The sequence below is a fragment of the Alternaria incomplexa genome, assembly GCF_024043165.1.
Source record: "Alternaria incomplexa strain BMP 0042 chromosome Unknown scaffold_6, whole genome shotgun sequence".
In the NCBI taxonomy this organism is placed as follows: Eukaryota; Fungi; Ascomycota; class Dothideomycetes; order Pleosporales; family Pleosporaceae; genus Alternaria; species Alternaria incomplexa.
In genome coordinates this window covers 1,670,007-1,682,337 of record NW_026249855.1, presented here as the reverse complement: position 1 = coordinate 1,682,337, position 12,331 = coordinate 1,670,007, and the positions used below count along the sequence as shown (strand labels likewise).

General features: G+C 52.5%; 3 protein-coding genes across 3 annotated transcripts; 2 read left to right on the top strand and 1 right to left on the bottom strand.

Moving 5' to 3' along the window:
- Positions 1-335: 335 nt before the first annotated feature.
- On the top strand, positions 336-1,579 carry J4E90_005124 (uncharacterized protein; the record flags this gene model as incomplete). Its single annotated transcript, XM_051434681.1, has 3 exons — positions 336-649; positions 699-784; positions 840-1,579. 3 exons carry the CDS (start codon positions 336-338, stop codon positions 1,577-1,579), a joined length of 1,140 nt encoding a protein of 379 aa, XP_051291937.1.
- Positions 1,580-5,943: 4,364 nt separating this feature from the next.
- On the top strand, positions 5,944-8,469 carry AP1B1 (AP-1 complex subunit beta-1; the record flags this gene model as incomplete). The annotated part of the gene is made up of 7 exons (XM_051434680.1): positions 5,944-6,020; positions 6,073-6,093; positions 6,148-6,279; positions 6,331-6,968; positions 7,016-7,584; positions 7,631-7,807; positions 7,855-8,469. 7 exons carry the CDS (start codon positions 5,944-5,946, stop codon positions 8,467-8,469), a joined length of 2,229 nt encoding a protein of 742 aa, XP_051291936.1.
- A 329-nt stretch (positions 8,470-8,798) lies between these two features.
- On the bottom strand, positions 8,799-9,715 carry J4E90_005122 (uncharacterized protein; the record flags this gene model as incomplete). Its single annotated transcript, XM_051434679.1, has 2 exons — positions 8,799-9,416; positions 9,470-9,715. The coding sequence occupies 2 exons, from the start codon at positions 9,713-9,715 to the stop codon at positions 8,799-8,801; spliced, it is 864 nt and encodes a 287-aa protein (XP_051291935.1).
- Between the last annotated feature and the right edge of the window lie 2,616 nt (positions 9,716-12,331).

Sequence of the window (12,331 nt, the reverse complement as noted above, 5' to 3'; positions counted from 1 at the left end):
TATCGATGTCGGTATGGGTGGGTTTGAGACGTCTCTGCCTTCATCGTGGGTTTCATGCCCGAGGAACCACGAGCCGCCTTACCAGGTTGCTCTTTGCCTTGTATTCGCTCGCCAAGGACTTAAGGCAATGCGATTCCTCAGATATCTTGCTTTCCTCACCATCATCAGTCGCTTGTTCCATTACAAACTCCGGTTCTGCAGTTGAGGGTTACATTCCTTTCTCTTCCTCTTAATTCTTCATTCAGATTACGTTGAACGTATCTGCCTTTTTTGTAATCCACCGCTAGCCGGACTCCACTCTTTTATCAATCTTAACTTCTTTTCCTGAAGCTATCATGCGCTTCTCAACCCTCATCCCTATGCTGCTTGCAGCCGGTGTTGCCAATGCCCAGTTTGGCGGCCAAGGTGGAAACAACGGTCAGAACAACGGTCAGAACGGCGGCAACAACGGACAAAACAACGGCCAGAACGGAGGCAACAACGGTCAGAACAACGGTCAGAACAACGGCGGCAACAACGGTGGTAACAACGGAGGCAACAACGGCGGTGGTGGTGGTAACCTGGCCCTCAACCCTGATGTTGTTCAAACCGCCAGTCAGTCCGATGGATTCGACCAGGGCCAGGAAGATGGACAAGCCGCGTCCCTCACGTATGTTGGCACGCACGTCTTTGTACAGATCCCTTGCTAACTTGACCAGTGACCAAGCCAACTTCATCAACTTCTGCCAAGGCAAGACCCTCACCAACGGTCTCCAGGTCAAGGAGGGATCCTGCAACGGTATCGGTAAGCTTCAGCCATTCAAGCCTGCTTCAAAAGATAGGTGCTAACTTTCAGATAGTCATGGGAGATATTCCTGCCGTTGGTAACATGATTTCTGCGGTCTTCACCAGCCCCCAGAACAACGAACAAGGCATCCAGGAAAACCAGAAGATTGACTTCTCCGTGAAGATCACCAACTTGGAGGCCGGTTCTTTCACCAACCCTGACAACACCTACTACGCTGCCCCGCAGACGCTTCAGGGAGGCAACGTCATTGGCCACACCCATATCTCCGTCCAGGACATGGGTAACGACGCCAACAACCCTCCTGATGCTCAGAACTTTGCTTTCTTCAAGGGTATCAACGACGCTGGTGACGGCAATGGTCTTCTCACTGCCACGCTCGAGGCTGGTCTCCCTGCCGGTAACTACCGTGCTTGCTCTATCACCTCTGCCTCCAACCATCAGCCTGTTGTCATGCCTGTCGCTCAACGTGGTCCTCAGGATGACTGTGTGAGGTTCACTGTTGGCGGTGGCGGCGGTGGCGGCAACAACGGTGGCAACAACGGCGGCAACAATGGCCAGAACAACGGTCAGAACAACGGTCAGCAAGGTGGTCAACAGGGAGGACAGCAGGGCGGCCAGCAAGGTGGACAGCAAGGTGGACAGCAGGGCGGTCAACAAGGAGGCCAGCAAGGAGGCCAGCAGGGCGGTCAAGGCGGCCAGCAAGGACAGGGCGGCTTCGGCGGCTTCGGTCGTGGACGTGGACGCGGACGCTTCAACCGCCGCAGCTTTGCCGCACGTGACTTCGTCGCCTAGGCACTTCATGAAGATCCAGAGAACAGGAGAGTTGACGGCAAGGTTTGGGGTTGACAAGGTTTGAGGTTTGAAGCAGTGGACGCTATAATGGTACTTTCCTCTTTGACGACAATTGCAAGATAGATCGTACTTCTGTTCCCTAGAGGGGCACGGAAGGTCACTCTACGGAGGTTGAAGCGAAGCGCTTCATTGGACTGGTTCTGAGGGCGCTATTTCCTTCTCTGGCGCCTACTTAGTATTGATGAAATGTAAAACTATTCTATTGTATTTCTGCTCGTTCATGTTACCTCGCCTGCTCCTCTGTTAGATCTTGTGTCGCAAGCAGTCGGGCACTTGATTACTTACGCATGAATGCATTGAAGGTGTCGAAACCTGGATGTCTCAGGACACCATGCGACGATCAGGCACGAACATGCCGCAACACGGCATCTTGTAACATCGGCGACGTCATCCCAAGATGCCTCGCCCCCACTAAGGCTTGGTTGTAACAACACCAAGCGAACCTGATGCTTTCCACGACCGATGAAGTACCAGCTAACCAAGAATGATTTTCTGGAACGAGTATGACATTAGTCAGTGATATTGTTGGGTGCTACGAATACATAATACATTGCAAGGCCAGGATATAACGGGACCTCGAAGCTATCGTAACTACTCCGCATACCAAAGTACACCTTCAGTGACTAGTGACAGCAAAGACCTAACCCTTTTATGAGTCAGAGGCGTATTATCCTCTGCGTAGAGTATAACAAGAGCCTTGGGGTAGCGTATGCATTCGCTAAGTCGGCCGCATCATCGGATAGGCCACCAACGATGACTCATAGATCGCCCAACTTATATCAATAGACGCAGGAAGCCTATTGAAAACATCACATCTGGTGACGCTTCTTTCGACTCTACAACTCATAAAAAATTCATTCCACATGAATCAAAGCATCAGCGACTTTCGATCAACAACCCCCGCACTACCTGTAGAGCTTTGGTTGCAGATCTTGGAACACGCCGACCACCGCGATGCTTCCCATCTCTGGGGCAGCGTGCGTCTAGTCTCTTCGCACTTCAAGGACTATATTGAACGCCATTTCATCTTCACCTATCTTCCGGATATCACAATATTCCTTGCGCTTCCTCGTCGCGATCCCGCAACAGGTACACTGAAGTGGCCTGGCGACCCTATCCCGCGATCTAGGATCATCTTTTCGTTCGATAGCATCACTGCTGATCGGAAGCGCGCAGTTCTTGTGTCGTCGGAGACACTTGGGCCACTGGGAGAGATGAAGAGCGTTGATGAGCTTAGGCGTGCGGGTAGCTTACCAGCGGCACGACTACAACAAGCGCCGCCCTGGGTCAATATTGGGAAGAACCATTTGACTGGTGTATCGGTGGGCGTGAAGGGTGAATTTTGTTGGGACGAGGACAGGAAGATATGGGCCTGGGTGGTGAACTGGAGGAACCTGGTGACCCATTTCTACCAAGCGAAGGTACTCAAGCGGGAGTCTGCATCAACCGGGAGACTTCGAAGAGAGCGTTGATGAATGCGGCACATCGCTCATGTGGCAATCAAGCGCGCGTCACCTTTCCGAGATGAGAGACTCACCTTCAGCCCTTTGGAGATTGCTTCCGTCTGACTCGAGGAAAGTTCTGGGTCAATACGCTTCTGGGTTTCTTCAGACAGTCCATGCAATAAAGTAGCCAGCGCTGAGGATTTCCACACAGGAGCCTGAGTCCGACGTCCTTCCAGTATGGTCGCACAGATCAAGACCAGACTTCCGACGAGCGAAATGGCCGGCAGCGTAATCCACTCCCAACGTATCTCAACGATCTTCTCCGTCGTCCACGCTATACCTGCGATAGGAACGGTGCCAACCCCACGCGATTTCAAGTTGTTTGTTATTGCTTTGCTGAGATTGGCAAGAGGTCCCTCGAAGTCGTACGGTGGAACTTGGTGGAAATTCCACGCACCCGTGTCAGGAACAAAAGGATATGCCGGGTTTTGGTCGAGTGTGGGAGGCAGATCGGAAAATATCCAGTCACGCAGGAGCTCCGTAGTCTGGTTCACAATGCTAAAGGTTTCATTTCCAAGGGCAGCAACGACCGGCGATGATGCGCTATACCTGTCCGGCTGTATTGTGATGGAGTTGGTGACCGATTCTTCGAGGACGCCGTTGTTGACTTGAGCTTGGAGAGTTTTCACGCACCAAGTAAGTAGGCATTCCATCAGCACCGGCGTTTCGTTTCTCATTACGGCAGCTGGGCCGCCAGGAGTGTATCCAACATAAAAATCCGCGATGGGGAGAGTGACATCGGCAAATCTGGTGGTGTTCAAGAAGGGGTCGAATCGGGAGTCAACATTCGACGTATTAACAATCAGTGTTGTCAAACTAGTCACTTGACGTTGACCAACAAGACCCGTAGAACCAACTAGGAACGTGTTATTGACCTTGAATCCACAAGGGTCTAAGGCTTCTCTGAAGCCTGTCGCACGATCCAGGTGTGTATTGTTCTCGCACTGATATTCGAGCATGGACGACACATCATGGCACTCGTGGCAGACACCAAGCGTTGAATAGGAGGGCCAGGTGCAGTTGCCGGTGGGACATGTGGCTGTGGATGACCTGATACCAGTCTCTGGAGAATTGAACGCGGTATCAATCACTGCGACCATGGTCGGATCTGAACGAGGGTCGGTTGCGAACTTGCGCAGTATAGGTAGATATCCGGGCACAAAACTCTTGCAGCCCAAGTTGTGCTCTGCTGGGTAGCGATCATTTTCTCCGGGTAGGCCACGATCTGCTGGAAGAACGGCTCAAAAGCAAGCGCAAGAACAGTGATCAGTGCACCAAGAGACACCAAATGTCTGCATCCAGATCAGCGATTTAAAAAACATGGTCTTGATTGGGGTATACTAACCTGCACCTTGTCTTGATAAGAAGCAGAGCCGCACCCCAAGGTCCACGACTAGCGGCGTCATAGACCTGAAAATCCCATAACGCTGCCTCTTTCTGAAACCAAATCCACTTCAACTGTCCAATGGCTTCTGAGACCGGTAGTATCAATGCTGCTTTAGAGACCGCAGCGAAGACGGCAACGTATGCGTTGAGCGTGATACCTGTCACCAAGTACTCTGGCTGCCGTTTGCCATCATAATACCAGAGCACACCTATGATAGCCGCCATACAGCCGAAGCTGACGACCCAGCTAAGTAGCTCCCACCACCACCAGTCAGTGACGATCCGGTCGTAGAATGTTGTTGACGCTCGAACGAGGGGCTGGTGTTTTGTGTCATTGTCTTGAGCTAGGGGAGCTGTGGGCGCGGAACGAAACATGTCTGTGAAATGGAAGAACGACAACTCTCCAGGAGCATGGATTGAAAAGCAAGAAGCATCATGTCCTCTTATTGCTATGGTGTATCGCTACTGTGCCGCATCTCAGGGTTACATGCAGGTAAGTCGGAAACTAGTAGGGCGCATAGTATCACTTCGCGCTTCACCTACTTGTAACGGGGATGTAATCCATCCGACAGTAAATTGATTGGCGGATGGCTGGCTTGAACTCTTGAAATCGCTGTCTGAAGCGCCGAGGTGGGTTATTGTTCTAGTAAGCGCCGGCCGCCAGGTCTATCCACAATAAAGCGCAACGGGAACCGCATGCTCTTGCATTCTTAGGGAAAGGGTCGTGCTTCTCTTTCTTGTTTTACGAGTTGATTATGACATGGATCATGTAGTGGTGTTCTTCTCAGATCATGAACCGACTGCCTTTGCAGAAGCCATTCGCTGAGCGACCAAGCTAAAGACAGCAATTGATGACATGAATATGGCAAGGTTATAAAACTGTTATCATGTTAGCCCACCAGATGACCGAACTGATACTGATAGAGAAAGCATACGGCCTTCCTCGAGTACGCGCTCTCCTCCGCCTCGCTGCGCGCTTCCACAAAGAGTCGACGTAGATTAGGTAAATTGGAAGGCTGCGATCCGAAGTCAGACTTCAGCGTCATACGATTCGTGTTGGTTGTTGCATTCGACTTACCATGCTGCTACGCCGATGATGAGAGTGGGAGCGTCGAAGCATTTCAGGGCTGGGCTAGATGCGATGCATGGCTGCGGGCCCGGGGCAGCGCACAGACCGCATCATCAAGGTGGCAGTCTGTCAATCGCGAAGCTCCACCAACATTAACCCAACCCGCACTTCACCTTCACCCACGCCCCTCGATCCAGAGACACCGACTTCTCGACACTCAAGATAAATCGCCAAAGAAGTTTGCGCTTCCTAATACCTCGGTCTTGTAGGGAGCAGGCTCCAGATTCTACGAGCCGGAGTCGGAGGGGTTTGGCTGAGCGATTAGCCTTCACGGTCCTACAAACATGGCTGTTAATAGGATAAGAGGCGCATTTGCGCCCCCGCGCAAAGGAGAGACGTTCGAATTGAGGGCGGGTCTGGTGTATGGATCCCCCCAAGCCAGTGTAACGATTCCCAGCTGACCATTGCATCAGATCTCAATATGCCTACGAACGGTGAGCGCCTGGAACTGCGAGGACTACCCTGGAGGCATACTAAGACTGTGGCAGGAAAGAAGCCATTCAGAAGACTATCATGTCCATGACGCTGGGCAAAGATGTCTCGGCCCTCTTCCCTGACGTTCTGAAGAACATTGCGACTGCCGACCTTGACCAGAAGAAGCTGGTATATCTATACCTCATGTAGGTCCAAGTTCTGGTTGCGAGGCAGGTGGGAATTGACAAAATACTTAGGAATTACGCAAAATCACACCCCGATCTCTGCATTCTCGCCGTAAACACTTTCGTACAAGACTCCGAAGACGCAAACCCGCTCATACGAGCATTGGCGATCCGAACCATGGGCTGCATCCGCGTCGATAAGATGACAGACTATATGGAGGAACCATTACGAAAAACACTCAGAGACGAGTCTCCGTACGTACGGAAAACAGCAGCACTTTGTGTCGCTAAGCTTTTCGACCTCGCCCCGTCCATGTGCATCGAAAACGGTTTTCTGGAGCAGCTGCAGGAACTGGTTGGCGACCCGAACCCCATGGTCGTCGCAAACTCGGTCACTGCACTGGTGGAGATTCAGGAGGCAGCACCGGAAACCAAGGCCCTGGTTATATCGTCACAACAGCTGAAGAAGATGCTTCTGGCGCTGAATGAGTGTACAGAGTGGGGTAGAGTCACTCTGCTCACCACTTTGGCAGACTACAAGCCGGCAGATGTCAAGGAGGCGGAGCACATTTGCGAGCGAGTCGTCCCACAGTTTCAGCACGTCAACCCGAGTGTCGTGCTGGCAGCTGTCAAGGTCGTCTTCCTGCACATGCGAAACATCTCTCCCGAGATGATGAAGTCGTATGCAAAGAAGATGGCTCCCCCACTAGGTATGCTGACGACGGAGGTTTACAGGGGTGTCGCTAACATGCTATAGTCACGCTCGTATCTTCCGCTCCTGAAGTACAGTACGTTGCGCTCCGAAACATCGACCTACTCCTCCAGAAGCAATCGGATATCCTCAGCAAAGAGATGCGCGTCTTCTTCTGCAAATACAACGACCCGCCATACCTGAAGATGCAGAAGTTGGAAATCATGGTGCGGATAGCGAACGACAAGAACGTCGACCAGCTACTGGCCGAGCTGAAGGAGTACGCGATGGAGGTGGACATGGATTTCGTGCGACGAGCCGTGAAGGCTATCGGGCAGGTCGCGATCAAGATCGAAAGCGCAAGCGAGAAGTGCGTCAACACACTGTTAGACCTCATCAACACCAAAGTCAACTACGTCGTGCAGGAAGCAATCGTCGTCATCAAGGACATTTTCCGCAAATACCCCGGTTACGAAGGCATAATACCGACACTCTGCCAGTGCATCGACGAGCTGGATGAGCCCAACGCGAGAGCCTCTTTGATCTGGATTGTTGGAGAGTACGCTGAGAAGATCAACAATGCCGGCGAGATCCTGTCAAATTTCGTTGACACATTTGCCGAGGAGTTCACTCAAGTATGTCTGCCCTCAAGATGTACCTACGGAAGCTAACAGTCATCAGACACAACTTCAAATACTCACAGCCGTCGTTAAGCTTTTCTTGAAGAAGCCTGATCAAGCACAAGGCTTGGTAACCAAGGTTCTACAGGCCGCCACCGCAGACAACGACAACCCAGATATCCGCGATCGAGCATACGTGTATTGGCGACTGCTTTCTAGTGATCCCCAGATCACCAAGGTACGTTAGTCTACTACGCTGCGCAACATGACATTAACTTTGAATAGGATATTGTGCTCTCCGACAAACCCCCGATCACATCCACAATACGGTCACTGCCTCCTCAACTACTAGAGACGCTACTCACAGAACTATCAACTCTGGCTTCAGTCTACCACAAGCCACCAGAGGCCTTCCTTGGACAGGGCAGATTTGGTGCAGAGGCCATGCAACGGGCTGCCATTGAAGAGCAACAGGAAGAAGCAAGAGAAAACCCAATTGCGGCAGCAGCAGCTGCTGCTGCCGTCAGCGGACAAGCGCCTTCAAACGTGGAGAACCTTTTGGATATCGATTTCGACGGCTCCGCGCCTGCTTCAATGCAGAAAACACCCACACATGGCTCATCAGGTCTCGAAGGTCTCGCTGGCACCCCGCAACGCGTCGCATCTCCAGCCACAAACGCGCCTGCTCCACAACAATCGAACATGGATGACTTGCTAGGCTTGTTTGGGGACGGAGGCGGCGCCGCACCGCCAGCCCAGGCCGCACAGATGAGCAACGACGACATTATGAATGGATTTGCGAGCATGAGCATGGACACCAACCAACCGCCGCCACCGGCACAGCAACTAGGCGGCGAGCAGAGCAAGAAGAGCAACCAGGATTTGCTCGACTTATTTTAGATAGACGGTCTTGAGGCCGTTGCTCCGGTTTGGGTGTTTGTATGTTAGCGAAAACGTATATCTAGTGAGCATCTACTGGCGCTGGAATAGTATGCCCTGATACGATCACATGTGCGCAAATCTAGAGATACTGGTACCAAGCACCAAGATGCTTGCTGTTACTCGTGGTGAGCATATATTCGAGTCACTACCATACCCCACCAAACGATTTATGCCCTCTCCTCTCTGTAGCATCACGGGTTTGACATGACAGCTTTGCTTCTCCAAGGCATACAGCCGGTGCGGCATATACAGTATACAGGCTAACATAATAGTGAGATTCTCTTCACTCATAGTCTAGCCTTGACTACCACACCCAAAGGCACATCATCCTTACTCCTCTCCTTGAGCACTCGTCTCAATATCTTCCCACTCGCACTCTTCGGCACCTCATCAATGAATACCACGCCCCCTCTTAGCCTCTTATGATTCGCAACCTTCTTATCCATCCACTGCACAATAGCCTTCGCTTCTGCCTCCCCAGCACCAGCCTTCGAAGCAACGATATACGCCCTCGGCACCTCAGTATGCTGCTCCTCGTCATTCACCCCAATAACCGCCGCATCATCGATGAGTTCGCTCTCCATGAGCTTCCCCTCCAACTCCGCAGGCGGGACCTGAAAACCCTTGTACTTGATCAATTCCTTGACGCGGTCCGTGATGTAAAAGTTGTGTTGTTCGTCCTGGAAGCCAATGTCGCCTGTTTTGAAGAAGCCATCGGGCGTTATGGCGTCGGCGGTCGCTGACTCGTTCTTCCAGTATCCTTTGAAGATGTTGGGGCCGCTGAGCCAGAGCTCGCCGGCTTCGCCGGGGCCGAGTTCGGCGCCGGAGGCGGATATGTATTTTGCGGTCATGTTGGGGAACATTTTTCCGACGCTGCCGACGGAGGTGTACCATTCGTTCCATGGCTGGAGGGGGGTGTTAGCATATCTCGCTCAGTATCGTGGAGAAGGGAACGTACCTGAGTGTGTGTCATGGGACTTGTTTCGCTGAGCCCGTATGCTTGGTTGATCTTGAGGTTCAGTCGTTTATGCACAGTATCGACTAGCTCTTTGGTGAGAGGAGCCGCGCCGCTGGTGATCATCTTGACTGACGACAGGTCGTACCTGTCCACCATCTTATCTCTTGACAAGCGTACAATGACTGGAGGTGCGACGTATATGAAGGTAATCTTGTGTTCCTGTATGGTCCGCAGAAAGGTTTCCATGTCGAAAGCCGGCATTACCACGAGCTCAATACCGCGATGAAGTGTCTGATGTACCAGACCAGTAAGACCGTAGATGTGGAAGAATGGCAGGACTCCCAAGAACTTGTCGTTTGCGGATGAGTACCAGTTTCCCACTGCACCCTGGCAAAGAAGTAGATCGGCGACGATGTTGCGATGGCTGAGCATCACGCCTTTCGGCAATCCTGTGGTTCCAGAACTATACGCCAGGAACGACAGGTCTTCAGGATCCGCCCGTCTCCTGCGATACCGTAATGCGCCTGATGTCTTCCTGATGCTAGTCCAGTGCTTGCATCGATGTGTCTCGTCTTTCTCGGCACCCAGTAAGATCACCCTATCACTTGCGATTCCAACCTTCTCCGCAGCTTTTAACGCGGTGTCTAGGAATGCCTTTGTCGTGACAAGTGCTTTAGCCCCCGAATTCTCAAGCTGGTAAGCTAGCTCATCTTTTGAATACCCTGGATTCGCGGGCGTCACAATGCCACCCGCAAAGAATGTGCCGTAGATGACCGGTGGTACGTCGATGTCGTTTGGCGCATATAGAGCGAGCACGTCATTCTTTTGCCAGTCCCAGAGATTCCAGAGTCCTTCGCCGAATAATGTCGCGTTGCTTTTTACATCGTCGAATGTGTACTTTCGACCAGAGTTGATAGCGCGGTATATGACTTTATCGTCGGGGAAGTCGCGGTCTTTGCGATCGAACATTAGACCCCAGAGGTCAACGGCCGGAATGTCCACATCGGGAAACGGTGAGTTGGTAGGCATATTGACTTCGATAGCAGAAACGCTGTGGTCACGAGACCTCCAAGCAATGTATTCTTGGAACTGCTGTTATATTGGATACGTAAGGATGCAGAGTAAACATGCAGTTGATCAATGGGCGAACTTGAGATGCATCGAGATCTCAATCTGTGGGGAACCTCGGCTTTTGTCCTGATGACGTCGCCCACCCGTTGGCCCTATTACCGAATCGCATTGTGGCATTTTTAATGCGTTTGCGGGAAGTTTCCCATTCAATGCGTGCCAGAGCTGTAAGCGTACTTTAAGTATGCACATCCAAATCTGGAATAGGTTGATGAGCTTGGCCAGCTGCTGTCGCTCCGCGGAGAGGTGGAGGAAAAGGCCTTCGCACCTAACCACGACGAGCAAGTAGATTGTCTGGGGGCGATTGATTGCTCGAGCTGAGAAGCAGACAATGCAGGCTGACAAACATCTTGTTTCCAAAGTGGCAGCAAGCAGGCCTTTTGCACGTTAATTGACCAGCTTACGTGTCTTTCGGAGTACACGTATATACCTCAACGGAAACCGGGGTGCAATTGATCAAAGTCCAGGCCTGCACTGTGCAACCAGCGATGATGTACAGACCGGGAGAACCGGTCATACAAGGACTGGTAGAGAGTGCATGTTGGTGTTACGATTTGGGCCAAATCGATGATGAGATCTGACGATGTAACAGTGCACACGGCTAGGGGTCCAGGCCTGTGGTGGCCTAATTGTGCTTACTGGCAGCCGTACCACCGGCTAACTTTGATCGGCTCGCGATTGAATCGAGGAGGTGATGTGGATTTCCGGAGCGTTTGAACAGCGAAGCCACGCGGAGTAAATAGTGGAATGGAAGACAGAAGCCGCGGCTAAGGAACCCGCTCCCGCAGGAGCGCACGGCCTCCGAGATGGTGGGGGAAGGCACGACCAGCGACCGAACGACTCCACAGACCCACACACAGCCCTCCATCACAATCAATCCACCCATCAAGGTGTTTGCTTGCATGACATCTGCCGCGCTTTTCCTTGCCCACGAAACCGAAAAAACCCAGACTCATCAGGTGGGATAGCGTGACATCGACCACAGCTGGCAGTTCACGACAGGTTCAGCTATATCCCAGGCTTACCGACGCGCTCCCGATCGGTCTTGCAACCTCAACCTCCGTCGACCAACCCAGCCGGGCGGGACGTCCCTCAGGCCTTCGGTGGGCGCCTCTGCAACGCGATTGGCTGCGTGGGTGCTGTGCCGTGGGGAGGCTTGCACTGTCGAGGACCCATACAGCGTCATCATTGAGGCGTGGACGGAAGAAGGGCAATTTCTCTGCAGCGTGATATCTGCACCACTTGGCCCTCGAGCTGGCAGGGAAGCCGGCCTTTTAGCAAGTGTCACCGGTAGCTACTTCTAATACACAGGATGGGTAAGTGGGCCCCTCTTATATACGCAGCCGTAACTTCCCCTCCCTGGCTTCCCAAAGCTTTTGCCATCCTCCGCGCCATCACGGTTCTGCTTTCTCTCACGACCCGACACGTTGCCTGCTGACCTCTCCCTACCAGACTCTGCAGGAGATAACTATCGTCCAAGCGACCGAGTAAGTGCTCATGTTTCTTCTTTCTGTTTCCGCCTCCAGGCGCAGGTCAGGTGAACGGCGAGGCTGTTGCAGTGCTGGATGGGCCTCTGTAAGCGTGAGCGATGGTGAGGGGACCGGTGTTAGCTACCCATGAGCCCCTCCAAGGCAACCAACACCCTTCATTTCTTCGCTCATTGCTCACGCCTGGGTGGTGGTCCGTCACGTGACTGTCGCTGCCGGCAACTGCCGCCCGGGCGGATTGTCGTTG